Source organism: Coenobita brevimanus, chromosome 97 (genome assembly GCF_032717465.1).
Source record: "Coenobita brevimanus isolate Jiangsu-jjx chromosome 97, ASM3271746v2, whole genome shotgun sequence".
Taxonomy (NCBI): domain Eukaryota; kingdom Metazoa; phylum Arthropoda; class Malacostraca; order Decapoda; family Coenobitidae; genus Coenobita; species Coenobita brevimanus.
In genome coordinates, this window is record NC_137050.1 from 31,703,238 (window position 1) to 31,723,435 (window position 20,198).

The 20,198-nt window shown below is 43.4% G+C and overlaps 1 protein-coding gene across 1 annotated transcript in view; it reads right to left on the minus strand.

Annotated features, from left to right (window-relative positions):
- Gclm (Glutamate-cysteine ligase modifier subunit) overlaps positions 1–20,198 on the minus strand; it is a 124,400-nt gene that overhangs the window by 54,320 nt on the left and 49,882 nt on the right. The window contains exon 3 of the mRNA XM_080283254.1: positions 7,249–7,445. Coding sequence (XP_080139380.1) covers positions 7,249–7,445 — 197 coding nt within the window. The remainder of the gene's footprint in view (positions 1–7,248; positions 7,446–20,198) is intronic.

The window sequence follows — 20,198 nt, forward strand, 5'->3', positions numbered from 1 at the left end:
AGACTCGATGTTGTAGCGGCGAAGGTTTTCCAAAGTCCACTGGCCTCGCATGTCCCGTCCCTCCCTGCGCTCGTCCTCGAGAACAACCATCATCTCGTCCAGGAACTTCCATCAGTATAGGCGCTTTGTTGCCAAGATCACTCCTTGGTCCATTGGTTGGATGACAGCAGTCGTATTAGGTGGCAGAAACATGCACCTAATCCGGCCATTCTCAGCCACCAAGTCCTTGTCGCACGGGTGGGCAGGTGCATTGTCGAGGAGAAGGGGGCCTTTACCTGGTCGCACGGGATTCCCAGTGTCTTCGTCTGATAACTGACGAAGTGGCGGTGGAACCAGTCTTTGAAGATCTGGGCTGTAAACCATGCCTTCAAAGAATGGTACCAGACAACAGGAAGGACATTCATCACCCTACAAAGACACCCAGGCTGCTTTGCACGGCCAACAATAACGGGCTTAAGCCAGTGCATGCCGTTAGCATTGGCACAACACAAAGCAGACAGCCGTTGCTTGGAGAGCTTGCGGCCAGGTACACGCTTCTCCATCTCCTCGGCTAGAGTGTTTGTTGGCAAAGAGCAATAGAATAAACCAGTTTCGTCAGCATTGTAGACTTGACCGAGAGTGAGGCCCTCCCTGTCGATCAAGCCCTTCACCTTGTGCCGAAACTCGTCAACTCCATCCTCGTTAGCGTCCAAAGCTTCGCCATGAGCTTTACGGTTGGTAAGGCCATGCTGTAACTAGAACGCGAAGAGCCAACCCTCGGATGCCTTGAAGTCTAGGGCGTCGTGAAGCCTGGCGAACTTCTCAGCAGCAGCCTTCAGCTCCGTTCCACGTACCATCACACCAGCAGCACGTTGCTGTCGATACCAAATCAACGTGGAGCGGTCGATTTCAGCAAACTTGGGAGTAAACATCACCTTCCTCACCACGTTGCGTTTGCTTCTCGACGAGAAGTCAGCCGTGTACTGCATGAGTTTGTCTCGGGATCTCTTGATATCGAACAAAGTAGATCGGGCCAGGTTGAACTCGCAGAGGATGCGGGAAGAAGACCACCCCGCATCTACTTTCTCCAATATCTCCCGTTTCTTCTTCAGAGTCAACACCACTCTCTTCCTCTTCTCAGGCAGCGGGGCCATCATCACACACACTAATAAGAGGCCCGGGAGCAACAGGAGTGCCTGCAGCAGGTAAGGAACCACCACAAAAGTGAGCACGTGGGCAGCCATGACGACGAGCGTGCACTTGCGGCGAGAGACAGGCAGAAAGTGGGGAGGATGCAGCGGCGCTCTATCGGACGTCGGAGGAATGACGCGCCACAACAAAGCTGTCCCGCGCCACGCGCGGCAAGTTCAAATTACGGACGGGAAAAATTCTTTTTTTTTTTTTTCTTTTTTTTTTTTTTGCGGTTTTTGGACCATTTTGGGAATGTTGGATCCTGGGACGATTATGTCCGGTTAGTGGGGATGTTCGGATATTAGATGGATTACTGTATATATATATATACACTCAATATGGCAATATGGGTCTGGACCACTGCTGTGATTTACAAATTCTGTGGTTTATAAATAACTCTTATGTGAAAAATTAATATGGGTCTGGACTTTGGCCAACCACCCCCCACAGCACCCTACCTACACCCATCTAGGCACCATCAAACACAAACATACAAATTTAGGAATATTCAGTACATGTATTAAAAAGAAATAAGCCATGTTAAGGGATCTCACCTTAATCCTATGATGATACTGCTTAAGTGAATGGAGTTGGGTGGTGTTGGGAAGAATTTAGAACCTCTCAGCATGAGGTGGAGGTGCTCCCTCATGCTGTTCTCCCTTCTCCAGCTCCTCTGCCTTCCTCAGGAAGCCCTCAAAATCTGCCTCAGAGATGACAGATGCTAAGTCATCCACGTTCTCAGTGTGTGAAGGGCCAGGCTGTGGTTCAGGCTCAGCTTCTGCCCTTACTCGGGCAAAATAGTGGGTGATGAGTTCCTGATGTTTTTCATTAACTCTGCGATTATGCAATTCCTTGTAAAAACACACAGCTTTTTCTAGGTAACCAATACACTCACTACAACTTTCCTCATCACGTTCAATGGATTTCACAATCTCCTTGGCCAAGTCTACGTAAACAAGCAAATTACTAAGCTCCTTCATAGAAGGCTCGCCACATTCCTGCTCATTCACTTCACTCACTTCATGGTTAGTATGCCTTTCCACGTGCTCGTCGTCTCGTATAACAGCCCCCACAACAGCCTCAGCATCATCAACCTTCTCAGTAATCACGTCCATTATGTCACTAGCTGACACTTCACCACAGCCTGGCAGATCCGAGCCAGTTGAACAACAGCCTGTACGTTGTCCTCTACACTCTGAGTTGGCGCGTCATCACTCGTGAGGTTAGGCAGGAGAAAGCGCCAGGCATGTGCAATCGTTGCAACATTAAGCTTGCCCCAAGCCTCTAGTAATGAATCAATAGAGTCCTTGATGTTAAATTTCCTCCAGAAGTGGTACACAGACAACACCTCCCGACTTTCTCCGGGGTCAGGCTCAACAACACCCACCTCTGTCTCACTGTCGCTGCTGTCTGCCGTGATCTCTCTCAGCAGCTGCCGCTCCGGTGCATCGTCAATGACAGCTGAGGTAAACTGGCGATAAAATAACTGGGTGTAAAACAGCTTCGTATTCGCTATTATCTCCTAGTCAAGTGGCTGGAGAAGAGAGAGGATGTTGGGTGGGAGGAACATAACTTTGACGCTGGGGTGACGCGAGGTTAGGGCTTGTGGGTGAGCAGGAGCGTTGTCCATGAGCAGCAACACTCTGAACGGCACCTTAACACGCTTGCAATGAGCCTTCGCATCCTCAACAAATCTGTCAAACCAGTCCACGACTAAGCTTGTAGTAGCCCGTGCCTTAGCCTGCCGACGCCAATACACCCCTGACTGATCCATGTCTTTGAGGTTGCAGAAGGCGCGGGGTCTTCTTGCCTTATTAATTACAAAAGGCCTTTCAGTGTTGACGTGGGATGTATGTGGTGCTAGGCAGCTTTTTCCGCTGAAGCCCAGTCTCGTCCATGTTGAAAACAGTTTCTGCTGTATAACCCCCCTCCTCCAAAACTGCCTGGAGAACGGTTGAAAAGTCCTCTGCCGTGGCCAGGTCAGCAGATGCTCTCTCTTCAGTTGTGTGCACGTTTTTCAGGCACTTCCTTGTCAGAAAGTTAGCCAACCACCCACGCCTAGCATGGAAGGGCTTAGGGGGGTAGATACTGAGCCGTTGACTTGCCAGTTTGTGAAAACTCTTAGCCTTCACCCTGATGACTGAGCCGTCGACCGGAATATTCTTCCTTGCCTGCCTCAGGACAAACATCTCCTGACATCTTTCTGTCCAAATTACTGCCTCGTCTCTGCACCGTACCCGGCCTTCAATAAGCCCAGTCCCGTAAGCTTTGACGCACCTCTTCACTATCTCCCTGTTTTTGTAGATCGTCTTTATGGTCGACTCGTTCTTCCCAAATTCTTTCGCCAGCCTTGAAAGCTTCTCTCCCTTCTCAACACAACAAATGAGCTCCAAACGTTGACTGTACGACAACGGCGGCAGCTTCTTGACACCATGTTGCTTAGAGCGCTTCATTGGGGGTTCGGGAGGGGCCATGGAAGGTAGGAGGCAGGGGGGAAGGTGCACAAAAAAAGGCAGGTAGCTCTCGTACTCCACGGCGATGGTCTGTAGTGTGCGGACTGGTGGGAAGAACAACAATAACGTGGCGGCCTTAGTATGCACACTTGCCATGGTGATTGGTTGTTGGGTCGCAATTTTCAATTTGAATGCCGCGGTTAACGATTCTCCTCAGAAAAGGCCCACTTGGGTGCCTAGGTCTGCGATTTTCATGACTTAACAGCAATTTAAGGGTGCCGGCAGTCTGACAGCCACTTAGCCGTGATTTATGAACATACGATTTACGAGGATTGACTGTATACATATAAACTGAATAAGGTTATTGGAGAGACTGAATCATAACTCAGTGGCACAGAGTACTTAAAAATGATTTTAGAATATGCCGTATTTATTTGTATACCCATTCCATTATGGCCTCAAAATCATCATGAAATTGGCAAAAATGCTACATTTTCCTAGGGGGGGAGGTTTACAGCACCCCCCCCCCACCAAACCTCCCAGCTATACAGGCTCACTGTGCTCGCCAAAGTCATGGGCTGTACAGGTAAAAAAAAAAATAAAAAAAAAAAAAAATAAATAAATAAAAAAAGCCCCCCCCCCCCCCCTTCAACTTTCTGGGTACGCCACTGCACCTAGCAAGACTAAGATGTAGCCATCACCCTTCCCTGCTCCAGTAGTAAGTGAGCCAAACCAGATTACAATGCGACCATCACCCATCCTTGCTTTAATAACAGGTGCATCTACCCAGAATATGATGGTGCCACCACTCTTTTCTGTTATAGTACAAAGTGCATCTTGCCACATGAAAATGTGGGCATCACCTTTTCCTGCTTTAGTACCAACACAAAATACAACTCATGAACAATCCATTATTCCCTAACTACAATGAAGCCCCTCATATCTGATACCATAACTTACTCACTTGCTTCATGTGCTTCACTTTAACAAAAAACATGCAAATCTTCAATATAACTTCATCAAATGATCTGAGCAGCCAGCAGAAGAGGCCAGTTTCCATCAGATCATCAGGCTCACATCTAAATGAACATGGGGCAACAACAAAAACAAACAAACATATCTACTGCATACATCAGAGTAACAGACTGAATCCTACTACATTGAGGAATTAACATTATCAGATGGCTTTACACTGAATGACAAGCCTAACGGTTTCCTGTAAGCCAGGAAACCATTTACAACACTGGGTGGCAACCATATAACCAACCCACGTGTTCCATACGTGTCAACAAGAGGGCTGGCGGAGGGTTGGTGCCCCTCCCCATAAAACCACTAACTCCAGTGGTGGGCAACGCAATCCACAGTTCACTATCTTGTGCAAGCGCAAGTGCCCAATCTGACTAATATTTAGCTTGCACAATGGTGCAAAGTGCAAGCGCAAACCATTTGCATATATTTGTGGGAATTACTATAAAATATTGAGATACTTAAATAAATTAGCAAACTTACTTTTATTTATTATTATTCTATCCATCTATTGCCAGATGCCTTAATATCGTAAGGAGTGGCCACTGGCCACAAACAACAAATTGCCTCCATGGGGGCATCCATTAATGACAAATTTAATTGAAATTTTTTACTGTGAAATAAAATGATTCACTTGACACACTAAGTGACTAAGGCGGTAGGATTGGAGAAAGGCGTTTTTAACTCGTGGAAGTTCAAACAGAGGAGTGAGTGGAGTGGAGGGACAGGGAAACAAAGGCTGTGATGTTGCCAAGTTTACTTTTATCCGCATTTTCGCAGGACATTTTTTTTTATAAATCAATACAGATATACAATAACATATGCAATACCTTACAAAAATAATTAAAGCATATCATTTAAATCAAATATCCACAGCCTAAGTTATTAAGCTATGGATATTTGATTTAAATGTTTTAATGATTTTTGTAAGGAACTGCATATGCAGTAAATAATAAATAATGTATTTTTAATTAATAAATAATGTACGGTATTTTTAATTTATTATTATTTACTAATAATAATAATTTTAAAAATATTAAAATACATTATCTCTGTTGAAGCATTTTAAGAAATGCTGTTACCCTCCCGTCTCCCTCCAACAACCCTCGTAACCCGCCCAAGCTTCCACCATCCCTTGTCCAGCCATACGGGGAGCTCCCAAGACCACGTGTCCTGTGGATTGCACAGTGTGCAATCCACAGGACAGGTGTGCAAGGCAGGTGCACAAGTGCAAATTTAGTTGTGCAAGCGCAACTAAATTTGCACTTGCGCACCTGCCTTTTCACGTGCAATAGCGCAATATTGCACAAGGTCTCGTGCGGTGCGCAATTTCGCAAATGATATTCACCGAGCGCAACAGTGCACAATTGTGCATTGCGCAAGTCTTTGTGCACCTGCCCAGCACTGACTAACTCAAAGACAAATGGCCACCTCTTACAGGATTACGGTGTCTGACTATAGACAGACAGAATATCACTATATGTGTTCTAAATAGAGGCATCCATCACCCACTCACTCTATTCAGTGACTGGTGACAAGCCACATAGTTTCTGGTAACCCAGGAAATCATTTACTACATTGGGTAATCTCAAAACCAATCCCTGAAGTAAAGACAACAGACTACCGACTCATAATCCTTGCAGGCCTGAGAGCAAAGCAGGAGAGGGCAGCAGGGTTTCTCGTTTCTCCACCCTTCACCACTACCTCACCTAGGTCTAGAAGGCCTCAGACTTGAGTCTTGTACCTTTCCAGGGTCGTGAGAGAGAGAGAGAGAGAGAGAGAGAGAGTTTGTATGATGGTGTGGAATATGAAAGGTCTGAATAATGAATACAGTAACACGCAGATAACGAATGTGTTCAAGAATGCAATGCATGACGTAATGATATTGTGTTAAATATGAAAGGGACTGAGGTGGAAGAGTGAGAAGGTGTGAAGCATGGAAGCTCAGGTATGTGTGCAGAATGATTGTGTACAGGACTTGCCTTTTTGATGAATGGCAAGAAGATAGGCAGCTAAATGTATCAACTCAAAGGAGTATGTATGCCAAGTCTGAATTTAAGACGGTGAAAGTGGAGTTGCCTGTTGTACGTGCATCTTGTAATGACAGAAATAATGAAGTAAAAAAAAAAAGCAAATTTTGAGACCAACTAGATGGAAGGATAGGATTGACACCCAGAAGTTACAGTGTTTATGTGATGGGAAGCAAAGTACTGTATATCTATAAACAAAACAAAAAATGTGCAGATGGTTAGACCTGTAAAGTAGAGAAAGGACTCTGGAGCCTCATTGGTGAGTGAATAAGATTCTGACCCATGTCGCTGGGCATCCTGTTGATAGGTCTTCTATCAAGCTTTCTCTGCCTTGCTTTCTGGATCCTACCTCACCTCATCCTTTGGTGGAAAATACAGATGACTGTGATGGTTCTGGTGGTGAAGATCATGATGACCACGGTAATGATGATGATAATTGCAATGACGATGATAACTATGATTAATCAAGGAATTTAAGGAAACCCAAATTACGGTGCTGTACTATTAAATTTTCATTATCTTCACACTACTACACTCTCCATACTATTGTACCAATTGTCACAACCCACCTTAGCCCAATGATAAAGGTCAGTGAAGAGGCTTGGTGAGACATCTGCCAGGCCAATAGAACCCACAGCACCTCTCTCCACTGCAGACTCGAGGGCTGTCCACATTGGCTCCAAGACTTCACGTGTGACATCATCACTTACATCTGGAGGTGTTACTATCACCAAATCCAACTGTGGCAGCTGCAGACTTGATGATACTATTGGGAGAGACAATGTTGATAAATTATTGGGTAACAAAAATATATTACCAAGAGACTTTTTTTTTTTTTTTGTAAGATGAACAGCCTGGTGGTTTAGTGGGCAATTAAGGCACTCCAGTCAGATTGAGCCTATGCAGGTTTACACCCAAGGGCTGGTTGGGGTTTATTGCTCACATAATGCCACTCAAGGATGAGTGAGGCTGGTCACTCTCATCTTAAATGTCAGGACCAACTTGCCTAGCTGTGGGCTCCTACACTCTTCATAGGGCAACACAGGATTAGATAATGAATGAATGAATGAAAAATAGACAGGGGAAAAAAAAAAAAATCATCCATCCATAATCCAATCTACATTGACCCATGAGGAACGGAGCAACCTGGGGTTAGGCAAGTTGGTCCTGACATTTAAGATGACAGTGACCAGCCTCACCCATCTCTGAGTGGCATTACGTGAGCAATTAACTCCAACCATCCTTTGGATGTAAACCTACATAGGTTCAATCAAACTGGGGCACCTTAATTACCCATTACACCACCAGATGTCATAATTTGGTTATATGGGTACAACCCGATACAGTAAATGGTTTCCTGGTGTACAGGAAACCATTTGGCCTGTCACTCAGTGTAATGTCACCCAAAGGCAGAAGGAAGGGGGAAAGAATGAAGGAAAAAATGACAGAAGAGGGAGTGTAAAGTCAACTGTAGGCTGAAGGAAGTGGAAAGAATGATGGAAAGAACGACAGAAGAGGAAGGAAGGAAAAGAGGAAAGGGCAGACACCCAAAGCATTATGTCGAGTGAGTGGATGGTGAGCACCCCCACCCACCACCACCACCAATAATAATAATAATAATAATAACAATAATAATAATAATAATAATAATAATTAGTGGTAGGTAGGGGTGCTCACCACCAACTCACTGGATGCAGTGCTGCTCCTGGGCATCTGCCCTTTCCTCTCTCCTGTCTATCCTCTTCTGTCTTTCTTTCCTTCATTCTGTCCTCTTCCTTCTGCCTATGGGTGACTCTACATTGAGTGGCAAGCCAAATGGTTTCCTGTACACCAGGAAACCAATTATTAAGCTGGGTGGTAACCATATAACCAAATTTTGGTGCCTGATGGTTTAGTGGGTAATTAACCCCTAAAACGCAGCCATGGACAGCCGACCCCCCCCCCCCGGGTGGCGGGGTAGGATCGCGGTCTGAGTACCTGTAGGAAAATATTAGCCAAAAATTAGAGATTAAAGCAACGTTGGGTCTGGTTAGTACTTGGATGGGTGACCGCCTGGGAACACCAGATGCTGTTGGCATCCCTACGTCAAGTGGGGTTGGTGGAGGATTAGTGCCCCTCCCTGTAAAAACAATTAACTCTTAAGCCCTTGGCCACCCTGTCTGGGATACATGGCGTCTGGCAATGAATGAATGAATGAATGAAACCCTAGAACATTATACTTGGTATGGCAGATAGTACTTACATTCAGCTTTTTTCAGAGACAGGTGTTGAGCCTTCATGGACTACCCAAGGACTTGTGGAGACTTGCAAAGTTGGGTAACAAAATCTTCACTTTCACACCTCCACCAACCCGGTTTACCCTCTACCACAGCCTCATTCTGTCACAGTAAACTTTCTACTACAACGTACAGGTAGTTTGGAATCCATATTTGTACAATAAACACTGAAAATAAGGCTAAAATCAATGGAGCGTACGGCCGACGTGCAGCGCGGCGCCGGTCTTCCCGTCACTCAACAAACATTTCCATTTTTACAGCTAAAAACATGTATACAACATTATTTTCAATCATAGTACTTCCCAAAAGACCACCGCGGTGTGCTTTTATTCTGCCTTACGCCCGTCGCTTTATTCTCATTCCTGTCGGCCACTCGCACTGACTCGGAAGAGCTTGAACTCGCCATAATGTCACTGTGAAAGCCTGCGGTAAACTGACGCTAAACAGGGCAAACCGCGCAAAAAAAAGCTAGTGTGACAACTGGGGAAACAAGCGTTTCCTATTAGCATAAACTGCTTGTGAGAGGAGAGCGTAGATTTACAGTTCTGAGCAGTCAGAGTGCTGCCATATATCACAGCCAGGCTGGCCGGGCCATGGTGGGGGAGGAGGGGGAAAAACGCGATACTTGGCAACAACGGAGGTCAGCAGTACAAAGGTCAAGTATACTAATTGTAGCTAAAGGGTGGTGGTACTGATAGATAATACCAGCTAGAACATCCTTGCCAGCGTTTATTCAAAATTAACTCGAATCGCAAACGCGACGATCTGCCGTTATGTCCTTTTTGGCGATCGTCGGAAAAGCGACGCTCCACGTTTAAAGGGTTAAGAGGCTCCAATCAGATTAAGCCTGTATAGGTTTTTGTCCAAGGGGTGGTTGGGGTTTATTGCCCACGTAATGCCGCTCATGGTTAAGTGAGGCCGGTCACTCTCATCTTAAATGTCAGGACCAACTTGCCTACCCCTGTGCTTCTATGCTCCTCTTGAGGCAATATAGGATTGGATGATGGATGGATGATTGGATAATAAGTAATAATAATAATAATAATCTATCTATCTATCTATTGCCAGACGCCTCAATCCCGTTTGGGGTGGCCACAAACAAATCGCCTCCAAGTCGCCCTGTCCCCCGCCATTTCACTGCCCTGCTCCCAACTCGCACCCCCCTCTCTCATATACCTCTCCACCCCATCCTTCCATCTCATCCTCGGCCTCCCCCTCCCTCTTCCCCCCTCCACCTCACTTACATACACTCTCTTTGTCAGTCTTTCACTCTCCATCCTCTCCACATGGCCAAACCACCTCAGTGCGTTCCTCATAACGCTTCCCATCACATCCACATCCACATCCACACCACAACGCTCCTTTATATCCTCATTCATCAGCCTGTCTCTCCATGTGACTCCACAGGCTCCTCTTAAATAACTCATTTCCACTGCTCTCACTCTTGACTTGTGTCCTTCCAACAACGTCCAAGCTTCATTTCCGTACGTTAGAGTTGGTATCACAATACTGTCATGTAGTAACTTCTTCACTTCCATGCTCACTTCCCTGTTTCTTATCACTGCTTTCAAAGAACCAGCAACCTTTCTTCCCTGTTGTACCCTTTCAAGCACTTCACCTTCCAAACCTCCATCCTTACTCATCACACTACCCAAGTACTTAAATGTACTCACATTTTCCAATTCCTCACCATCCAACCTCGCTGTACATTCACTGACTTCACCTCTCTCAAAGACCATCACTTAATCTTCCCTACATTCACCTTTAGATTCCGTTTCTTACACACTCTCCCAAACTCATCCACCAAGCCTTGCAGCTCCCCTTCGTCTTCACTCAACAACACAGTATCATCTGCAAACAACAGTACAGGGAGTTTCCAAACACTATCCTCTCTCACCAGGGCTAATAATAATAATAATGTGTCCAACTCTGGGCATAAGCTTCACAGCCTGCTATCAAGGCCCAGCAGTCCTCCTACATACCATACACCTCCACAAGTCACCACTTCGGCGCTAACACCCACCGTTCATATTGAATACATGCTAGGGCTGCCTCATACAGGAATGGTGTATTAATGTTAGCGGGGGTATTTTCATGACATGTCGGCGGGGCATCTGGTAGATCAGTAAAGCCTGATTTAATGAAATTCAAGTCCTTAAACTGTTCCCTGCCCCAGCGGGGATTTGAACCTGGATCCATTAGGACTGCAGGCCACCTCTCTACCAATTGAGCCACCGCCTGCACAATAATAATAACAATAATAATAATAATAATAATAATTCATTTCCTTCATTCATCATCCAATCCTACTTTGCCCCATGAGGAAAGTAGGAGCCCGGGGCTTGGCAAGTTGATCCTGACATTTAAGATGAGAGTGGTCAGCCTCACTCATCCTTGCGTGGCATTACGTGAGGAATAAACCCCAACCACCCCTTGGATATAAACCTTCACTGGCTCAATCCGACTGGAGCGCCATAATTACCCACTAAACCACCAGGTGACAAATATGGTAATATGGTTACCACCCAGCATAGTAAATGGTTTCCTGGTGTACAAGAAACCATTTGGCTAGTCACGCAGCGTACAGCCACCCACAGGCAGAAGGAAGAGGAAAGACTGAAGGAAAGAAAGACAGAAAAAGGAGTGTAAAGTCACCCGTAGGCAGAAGGAAGGGGAACGAATGATGAAAAGAAAGACAGAAGAGGATTGAAAGAAAGAAGGATGGAGGAGAGGAAAGGGAAGACACCTGAGAGCAGCACTACATCGAGTGAGTGCTCACAACCAACTCACTTCATTCTTTCCACCCACCTACTATTACTGCCACTACAAATAATAATAATAATAATAATAATAATAATTCTATATACCAGATTACAGATGTCCTCCATTATAAAAAAATCTGTAACAATTGGACCTGAACTGCTGCAGGTTGAAGTCTGGGGGGAAGCTAATCTGGGGAAGTGAATTCCAAAGAGATCCAGTTCAGGGAATAAAGGATTTTGATAGGCAGTTCTGCGACATGGCATTTTGACAGTCCGATCATGAGCACTACCAGATGTCCGTATAGCATGTGGGAAGGCATAGGGAGGTGACACAATGGATGCAACTTCGTCTGACCATTTGCCCTACGAATATCTGTAAAATAATGCGAGGGATGCAACATTCTATCTTACTTGTAGGGGAGGTAGTTCATTTACAAATGCTGGGTTGTTCAATATTCTTATAGCTTTGTTCTGAATTTTGTCCACTTGTTTTAGTGCAACCTATCCAGATCCACTCCACACGGGTGAGCAATATTCAAGCAGAGAACACACAACTCTTGTAAATTATTGCTAACTGCTCGTCAGTGAAAAAATCAGAGATTCTGTACAATTGTCCAAGCTTCTCTAAGGCAGTTTTAGCAAGTGATGTGAGAGGTCCAACTATGGGTACTGTTAAGTGAAATAATGAGAATTTCAATACTTTTACAGAATACTTTTAGAGATGGGAATATTGACTGCAGTGAAGGTAATATAGGAATCAGGCAATATCTGTGTATTAGTAAACTGGATATATTGTGTTTTCCTAGCATTAAATGTGACAATGTTGTTTTGTCCCCATTCAGTGATCTTGGTTAAGTCTTGATTTATGGAGACTTGCTGAACTGAGTTACAAGTTAAAGACACCAAACTTTCTGAATGGATATTTAAGTGCAAAGGTACTGAAGTGCTGAGTCATCTGTAAATGAATGAATGGCATTATGGGTGACATAAGAAATTAGTGGGTGACAGTGCATTACAGTATAAAGTTGTTACTGCTTAATCTCAGTGAGTCTCACCAAGCAGACCCATCAACCACTGGAAGGCAACTGCTTCTGTACACCGTACAGTACACTGTGTAGGAATCCAGTATCCTCTTGTGGTAGATAGCACCTCACCACGGTTGGACCAGGGTCCATCCCACGGTGAGATAAAAGGAAATATGAGGAGGTTTGACTTCCATGTGGACACTACAGTTGCTCCACCCAAGGTACAAAGCACCACCACATGTAAGCTTCTCGCTGGTGCCATTATAAAGATAGTAAACACCTGTACACACTACTCTAAAATATGAGTAGCTACAAGAAATTTTGGAGCAACCTGGAACCATTTCTGCAAGGGGAAACTTCTTTACATACAGTAAAAGTCCCATTATTCGGCATCTATGGGACCGGGATGATGCCGAGATATTGGATTTACCGAATAATCAAAAACCTACCCACACAGTACCTTAAATATATTGGTGAACACTGTCATCACCACTGATGGTATTACAACTGTTTGGAGAGAGTACTGTATACTGTACAATACTGCAATCAATACAGTACTATACCTCATTCATTCATTGCCAGACGCCATGTATCCCAAACAGGGTGGATAAAGGGCTTAGAGTTAATTGTTTTACAGGGAGGGGCACTAATCCTCCACCAACCCCACACATGCAGGGAGAATGTTATGCCAACAGCATCTGGTGTTCCCAGGTGGTCACCCATCCAAGTACTAACCAGACCCAACGTTGCTTGAATCTGAAATATATACTGCATATAAATTAGTGAACGTATACAAGTGTAATGACACAGTAGGCATACAAGTCAGATAATGTTTCCTAGATGGCCGAAATGATATATATGTAATATTACCTACCAGCTCAGTTCATCACTTGTATTGGTGAACTCATCACTACTTATATTATTACAAATATGTTTGGAGTGAGAGCTGTATACAGTACTTTTTCCAAACACAAAATAAAATACTCGGAATATTGCATAAAATAAAGTAAAGGAATATGAATTTGGTGGTAGGTGGTGGCGACCATCATCCACTCACTTGATGTAGTGCTGCCTGTTTCATCCTTCTCCTTCATCATTCTTTTTCTGTATATACCCTCCTCTCTTCCTATGTCTCCCAGCTTGCCTGTCACATTTTATTGCTCTTCATTTTGCTTCATCCACTCACTTGATGTAGCGCTGCCCACTTCTTCCTTATCCTTTATCATTCTTTTTCTGTGCCTGCCCTCCTCTCTTCCTATATCTCCCATCTTTCCTGTCACTTCTTATTGCTCTTCTTTCCTTTACAGGTGGCTTTACATTGAGTGCCAAGCCAAATGGTTTCCTGTAAGCCAGGAAACCATTTACAACACTGGGTGGTAACCAAATAACCAACCCATACGTGCTCCCTACGCGTCAACAAGTGGGTTGATGGAGGGTTAGTGCCCCTCCCCATAAAACCAATAACTCAAAGTCAAATGGCCACCCCTTAAGGGATTGGGGCGTCTGGCAATAGATAGATAGACAGATAGCATATGAATTGGTAAGGTCTTTCTGATGAAAGTTAAACATACATTTAGCCTTTTTTTTTTTTTTTTTTTTTTACATGTGAAAGGGAGAGTATTGATGGAAACAGTAATGTATTCCATTAACCCCTTAATAACCTCCGGCATTGAACAACCCATTACAGTAAAAAACTGTGAACAATTATGGGAAGGGAACGAAGGTCACTGGTATGTTTACACGACTCTACGATACGATTCCAAGCAGTCAGAGGGTCGGTTAATATCAGATGTTTTCGGCCATTTGGTAAATGCACCGTAACTTTGTAACTTCTCCCGTGAATCATAGCATGGGTTTAGGAAGCTAAATAACACACTGTTAGGTGGGCCAGATGATTATCTTCACATCTTTAAGAAAATGGAGGAAATTTAATCCCTCTCTGAGTACATAGGGTAAGTTTCTTCCATTCTTCTGAAATCAATTTGTTTTTCTTAAAGATGTGAAGATAATCGTCTCGCTCATCTAGCAATGTGTTATTTAGCTTCCTAAACCCATGCTATGATTCGCTATGAGTCACAGAAAAATTTATAAAGTTACGGGGCATTTACTAAATGGGCAAAAACATCTGAGATTAACCGACCGCCTGACTGCTTGGAATCGTAGTGTAGAGTCGTGTAAACATACCAGTGACCTTCGTTCCCTCCCCATAATTGTTCAGTTTTCTTTATAGCTCACACTAACTTGACATTACTGACATCGGTACTGTAAAGGTTTGTTCAGTGCCGGAGGTTATTAAGGGGTTAATGGGATATATTACTGTTTGCATCAATGCTCTCTATTTCACATTAAACACAAAAACGAACAAAAGAATGAGCGCTAAATGTACGTTTAACTTTCATCAGAGAGACCTTAGCAATTCATATTCCTACAGTTTATTTTTAAGTACTTTTCTGACTTTAGGTTAGGTTAGATATGGTTAAATTATGAGGTACAGTTAAACTTGGTTAGATTAGGTTTAGTTAAACAGGACAGTCCCTTCCACCATTATGCTGAGGAATAAAAATACTAGAGCTGTCACAGCTGTACAGCTAAAAACAACGGGGAAACTGATTTAACAAGCACCATTTATTTATGGGTAATGCATTACAGTATCAGTAGTTCATGGGCTACGCAATTACCAGTAGATGTCACTTTCAGGAAGGCGTCAAGAATGAACGAATTTCAAGAATTAACGAGGGGGCTTGGAACGTAACCCTCGCTAATTTGGAGGGGGTGGTTACTGTACTGTATGATACTATCCAATATTGTAATCAATACAATACTATACCTGAGTCTGAAAAAATATAGAAATTAGTGAACATACAGAAGTGTAATGAAACATTAGGTCTACAAGTCACAGATAACACTTCCTAGACTGCCGAGATGATTCCGGACATCTGCCGAACAATCAAAGATTTTCGTAAATGGGACTATTTCTCAAAACTGCCGAAATGTCGGATCTACCGAATAATCAGCTGCCGAATAATAGGACTTTTACTGTATTTAGCATTACACTGCAAGGGAAACTCCTTTACATATTTAGCAGTAAAACATGTTATCAACCAAGGTGTTGTATGTGTGATCACACCAAAGGCCACTGGTAGACACCAAAAAAGGGTATGAAATTACTGAGTGCAACATGCATCAACAAAGTTATTTAAATAAATATCTGTCCTTCATTTTGTTTCATTTTTGAAGGCTCCAACATGTTTGCATGTGTCGGCCTTGGTCACATAATGGTGGCTCTCCATGCTGCTCAATCTCTGGCAACCACCCTGTTCAGTCCCTTAACCCTGAGGTCGCACTTAATGACCACATCCCAGGTCTTTTTTGGTCTACTCCTCGCAACCCCACCCCTAATACTAACACTTCTCACTTTCTGCACTCAATTATCATCCCCGATCCTCATCAAATGCCCAAACCACCTCAATCTACCACTCCTCATCACAACACAAATACACTCCAGTCCTGTCCTACCTCTCAACTCTTCCATTGTAAGCTTACCTCCCCAGGCCTTGCACGCAGGGACACATTGCACATCCACCTAATCACTGTCATTTCTGTACGTCTGAGCCTGCAAATATCCTCTTCCTTTATTGCCCAGGTCTCACTACCACACAGCATTACACTCCTAACACATGCTGCATACAAAGATCTCTTAGCACGTAAGGAGAGCCCTCTCAATGTCAGGAGAGGAAACAGCTCCCTGAACTTCTTCCAACCACTCCTAAACCCTAGCCACAGAGCTAGCTTCAGCCCCACCTCCAGCACATAACATGTCTCTCCATTTTTTTTTTTTTTTTTTAATAACAGAAAAGAGGAAGGAAAACAAATGAATAAAAATAAATAATAATCCATACAACAGATTACTGGCATCCTCCATTCATGAAATGTCTAACAGTTGGACTTGAACAGTTTTAGTTTGAAGTCTGGGGGTAAACAACTCCGGGGAAGTGAATTCCAGAGAGATGCAGTTCAGGGAATGAAAGACTTCTGATAGGCAGAAGTTCTGCAATATGGCTGTGTGACATTCCACTCATGAGTGCTACCAGATGCCCGTGTAGCACGAGGGAAAGCATGGAGAAGTGGCACGATGGACACAACTTCGTCTCAGCATTTGCCATAAAAATATCTGTAAAATAGTGCAAGGGAGGCAACATTCCTTCTTACTTGTTGGGGAGGTAGTTTATTTATAATAGCAGGGTTATTAATAATTCCAACAGCTTTGTTCTGAATTTTGTCTAGTTGTTTTAGTGCAACCTCTTCACATCCATTCCACAAGGGTGAGCTATATTCAAGCTGAGAGCGCACATGACTTATAAATTATTGTTAACTGCTTGTCACTGAAGAAGTTACAGACTGCACAATAATCCAAGATTCTTTGAGTCAGTTTTAGCAGGTGATCTGACATAAGAGGTCCAGCTGAGGACATTGTTAAGTGTCACACCGAGAATTTCAATACTTTTGGAGATGGGAATATCAGTAGCATTGAAGGTAATATACGAAACTGGCAATATCCGTCTATTAGTAAAAGGTATAATGTACATTTGATTTTACTATCATTAAATGAGACAAGGTTGTTTTGTCCCCATTCACTGATCATAGGTACGTCCTGATTTATGGAAATGGCTTTACTGAGTTGTGAGCTAAAGATATTATACTTTGTAAATGGGTGTCTGAATGTGAATGAACTGTGAGGTGTTGAGTCATCTGCATATGAATAGGTGGGATTGTGGGTGACAGACAAGAGATCGTTAATATGAACCAGGAACAGGGCTGGCGCCAGAACTGATCCCTGTGGCACGCCAGCGTTAACTGAGTTGAAATTGGAATATACATCATCCACTTTTACCCTTATTTTTCTGTCACTGAGATATGAGGAAAGCAGTGGAACAAAAGATGTTAGTCCATAGCAAGAGAGTTTGGATATCAGGGAATGGTGCCACACTCTACTGAAAGCTTTAGAAATATCAAGGGCTACTGCATGAGTTTCTCCATATTGGTCAATTGAGTGATGGATGGTATGAGTCAGGAGATTGAGTATGTCAATCGTGGATCTTTCAAGCCAAAAACCATACTGTCTATCACTGATTAAGTTGTTGGATTCAAGATGTTTCACTACTGTATGTGCTTATTTAAAATTTCAAATACTTTACCAAGAGAAGATGTGACTGCTATTGGTCTGTAATCTGGGGGCCAGAGGAACTTCCTTTCTTTGAACTGGGTGGATATTGGCTTCTTTCCATGAATCAGGGAATGAGGAAGTACATATGCATAGTCTGAATAATATAGCTAGAACAGAGGTATTTTTTGGGGAACACTTTTCAAAACAATTGGAGGAATTCCATCTAGGCCTGGAGCTTTGTTGGCTGGTAAATTGTCTAGGATGGATTTTACATATTTTGTCTGTATTTTAAGTGGAACAATTTCAGGAGAGTCAAGTTCTAGTACTGGGATGTTCTGGCTGACTTCCTCAATGGTAAAACTACTGGCAAATGCACTGGCTAAGATATTCGCTTTCCCACACGGGTCATTTGTAATGTTGCCATCTGAAGATTTTAGTGGCGGAATGGATGATGACTTGTTAAAGTTATTACTGAAATAACTGGGAGTTGACCAGAATACTCTACTATCATTAGAGGTGTTAAGTAGTTTTGATGCTTGATTTTGAAGAAAGTTTGATTTAGTGAGATTTAATACAGCTTTTGCATGGTTTCTAGCAATTTTAAATTGACAGAGTGATTCTGATGTTTTTTATTTTAAGTAAGAGCTATATGCTGATGACTTTTGGGCCGTTGCTCTGACACAGTTGCTATCAAACCATTTTGGAGAGTTCAATCTTTTAGTGAACTGTTGACTTGGTATGACTAAATCCATACCAGCTAGTATAAGTCATTCATGTGGGACTGGGTAGAACTGACATCACTAGAGAAGAAAGACTGCCATGGAATGTCAGCAAGATAATTTCTAAATCCATTTCAGTTTGCCCTATCAAAGTACCATCGGGTCACACTGACAGGTTCCGACCAGGTAGGTTTGGGGGGCTAACTAATAAGGCTTTGAAGAGATTGTGGTCAGAGGACCTAAGTGGTGATAGTACTTCTATCCTATACTGATCTGGATTATTTGTCAGGAATAGATCCAAGAGATGGGCAATATGGTCAGGATTATCTGGTATTCTGGTTGATTGCTTTTCCAACTCCGTGAGATTAAATGATTCTGAAAACAGTTCGCACTCTAGTCCAGCATTGTCAGTCCTGGCAGAATGCAATAACCATTCAACATAATGTACGTTAAAATCACCCAAAATAGCAATTTCGGTGCTAAGGGCACGGTTGAGGTTACTCAACCGTGTGGATATGGAGTCAAAAACAATGGGGTCTGAGGAAGCAATGAAGAACATTAGATTACACAAATATATTTGGTAATATTTAGATACACCCATCCCCCTGCTATTATGCCTAACTGGTTAGGCGACTGCATGGGATAGCAGAAATGCGTGACAGCTGAACTGAAGAATCAATGGGAATAATTCTAACTGGTTATTGGGTGGCTGATCTACCTACATTTTTTGCCTATTATATCTCTCTTTGCGTATATTTTCTTACCAAACGCTGCTCCAACATGAAAATACATAACATCCACAACACTATAAACAATAAATAGACAACATAAAAGGCCATCACAGTTACTTTTATGAGGACTAATGGAGGCTTGGGTGGTCTGAAGAGTTCCAAGGCTTGCAGGTGGGTTAATGGCCATCAGACATCTTCCCTGCCTGCCCTTCGCTTGGCAGAACATTCTGCCTCCGCTGGTCCAGATCATCCAAGAAGGCATCGTAGTCAAAGCCCTCAAATTGTGAAGAAGACCCTGTCTGTGGCTCCGGTTGTATTGAAGGACCAGGCTGAGGATCTTAGTCTGGCTGAGGGTGATGTTCAGGGTCTGATTGTGGGTGAGGTTCAGTGTTCGGCTGTGGCGAAAATAGTCCGTGATCTGTCGCTGATGTAAAGCATCAATATGTGCATGGTACTTATCCTCATAACCTGCTTGAGCCATACTGATGTAGGATATGCGAGTTTCATTGTTAAACCGTTAACTGCTCTATACAGCCTGTGCTGTTCAGATTGCGACTGCTCAATACACCCCTGACCGCACAGGTGCATTTCGAATATAGCGCCATGGTGACCAAGGCCGACACATGCATGCATGTTGGAGTCTTCAAAACCAAAACCGAAACCGAAAACCATACATTCCAATTTGGTATTAGACACTTCGATGTTCTTCCACAGCTTTACCAAGGTAAATACTGAGCTAATACTTCCTTACTATATACTTTGGCATGTATTCTCTCAATTCCTAAGACAAAATTTGGCCTTTGGGAAATTTCAGTTTTATCCCTATGTCTGACCACCACAGA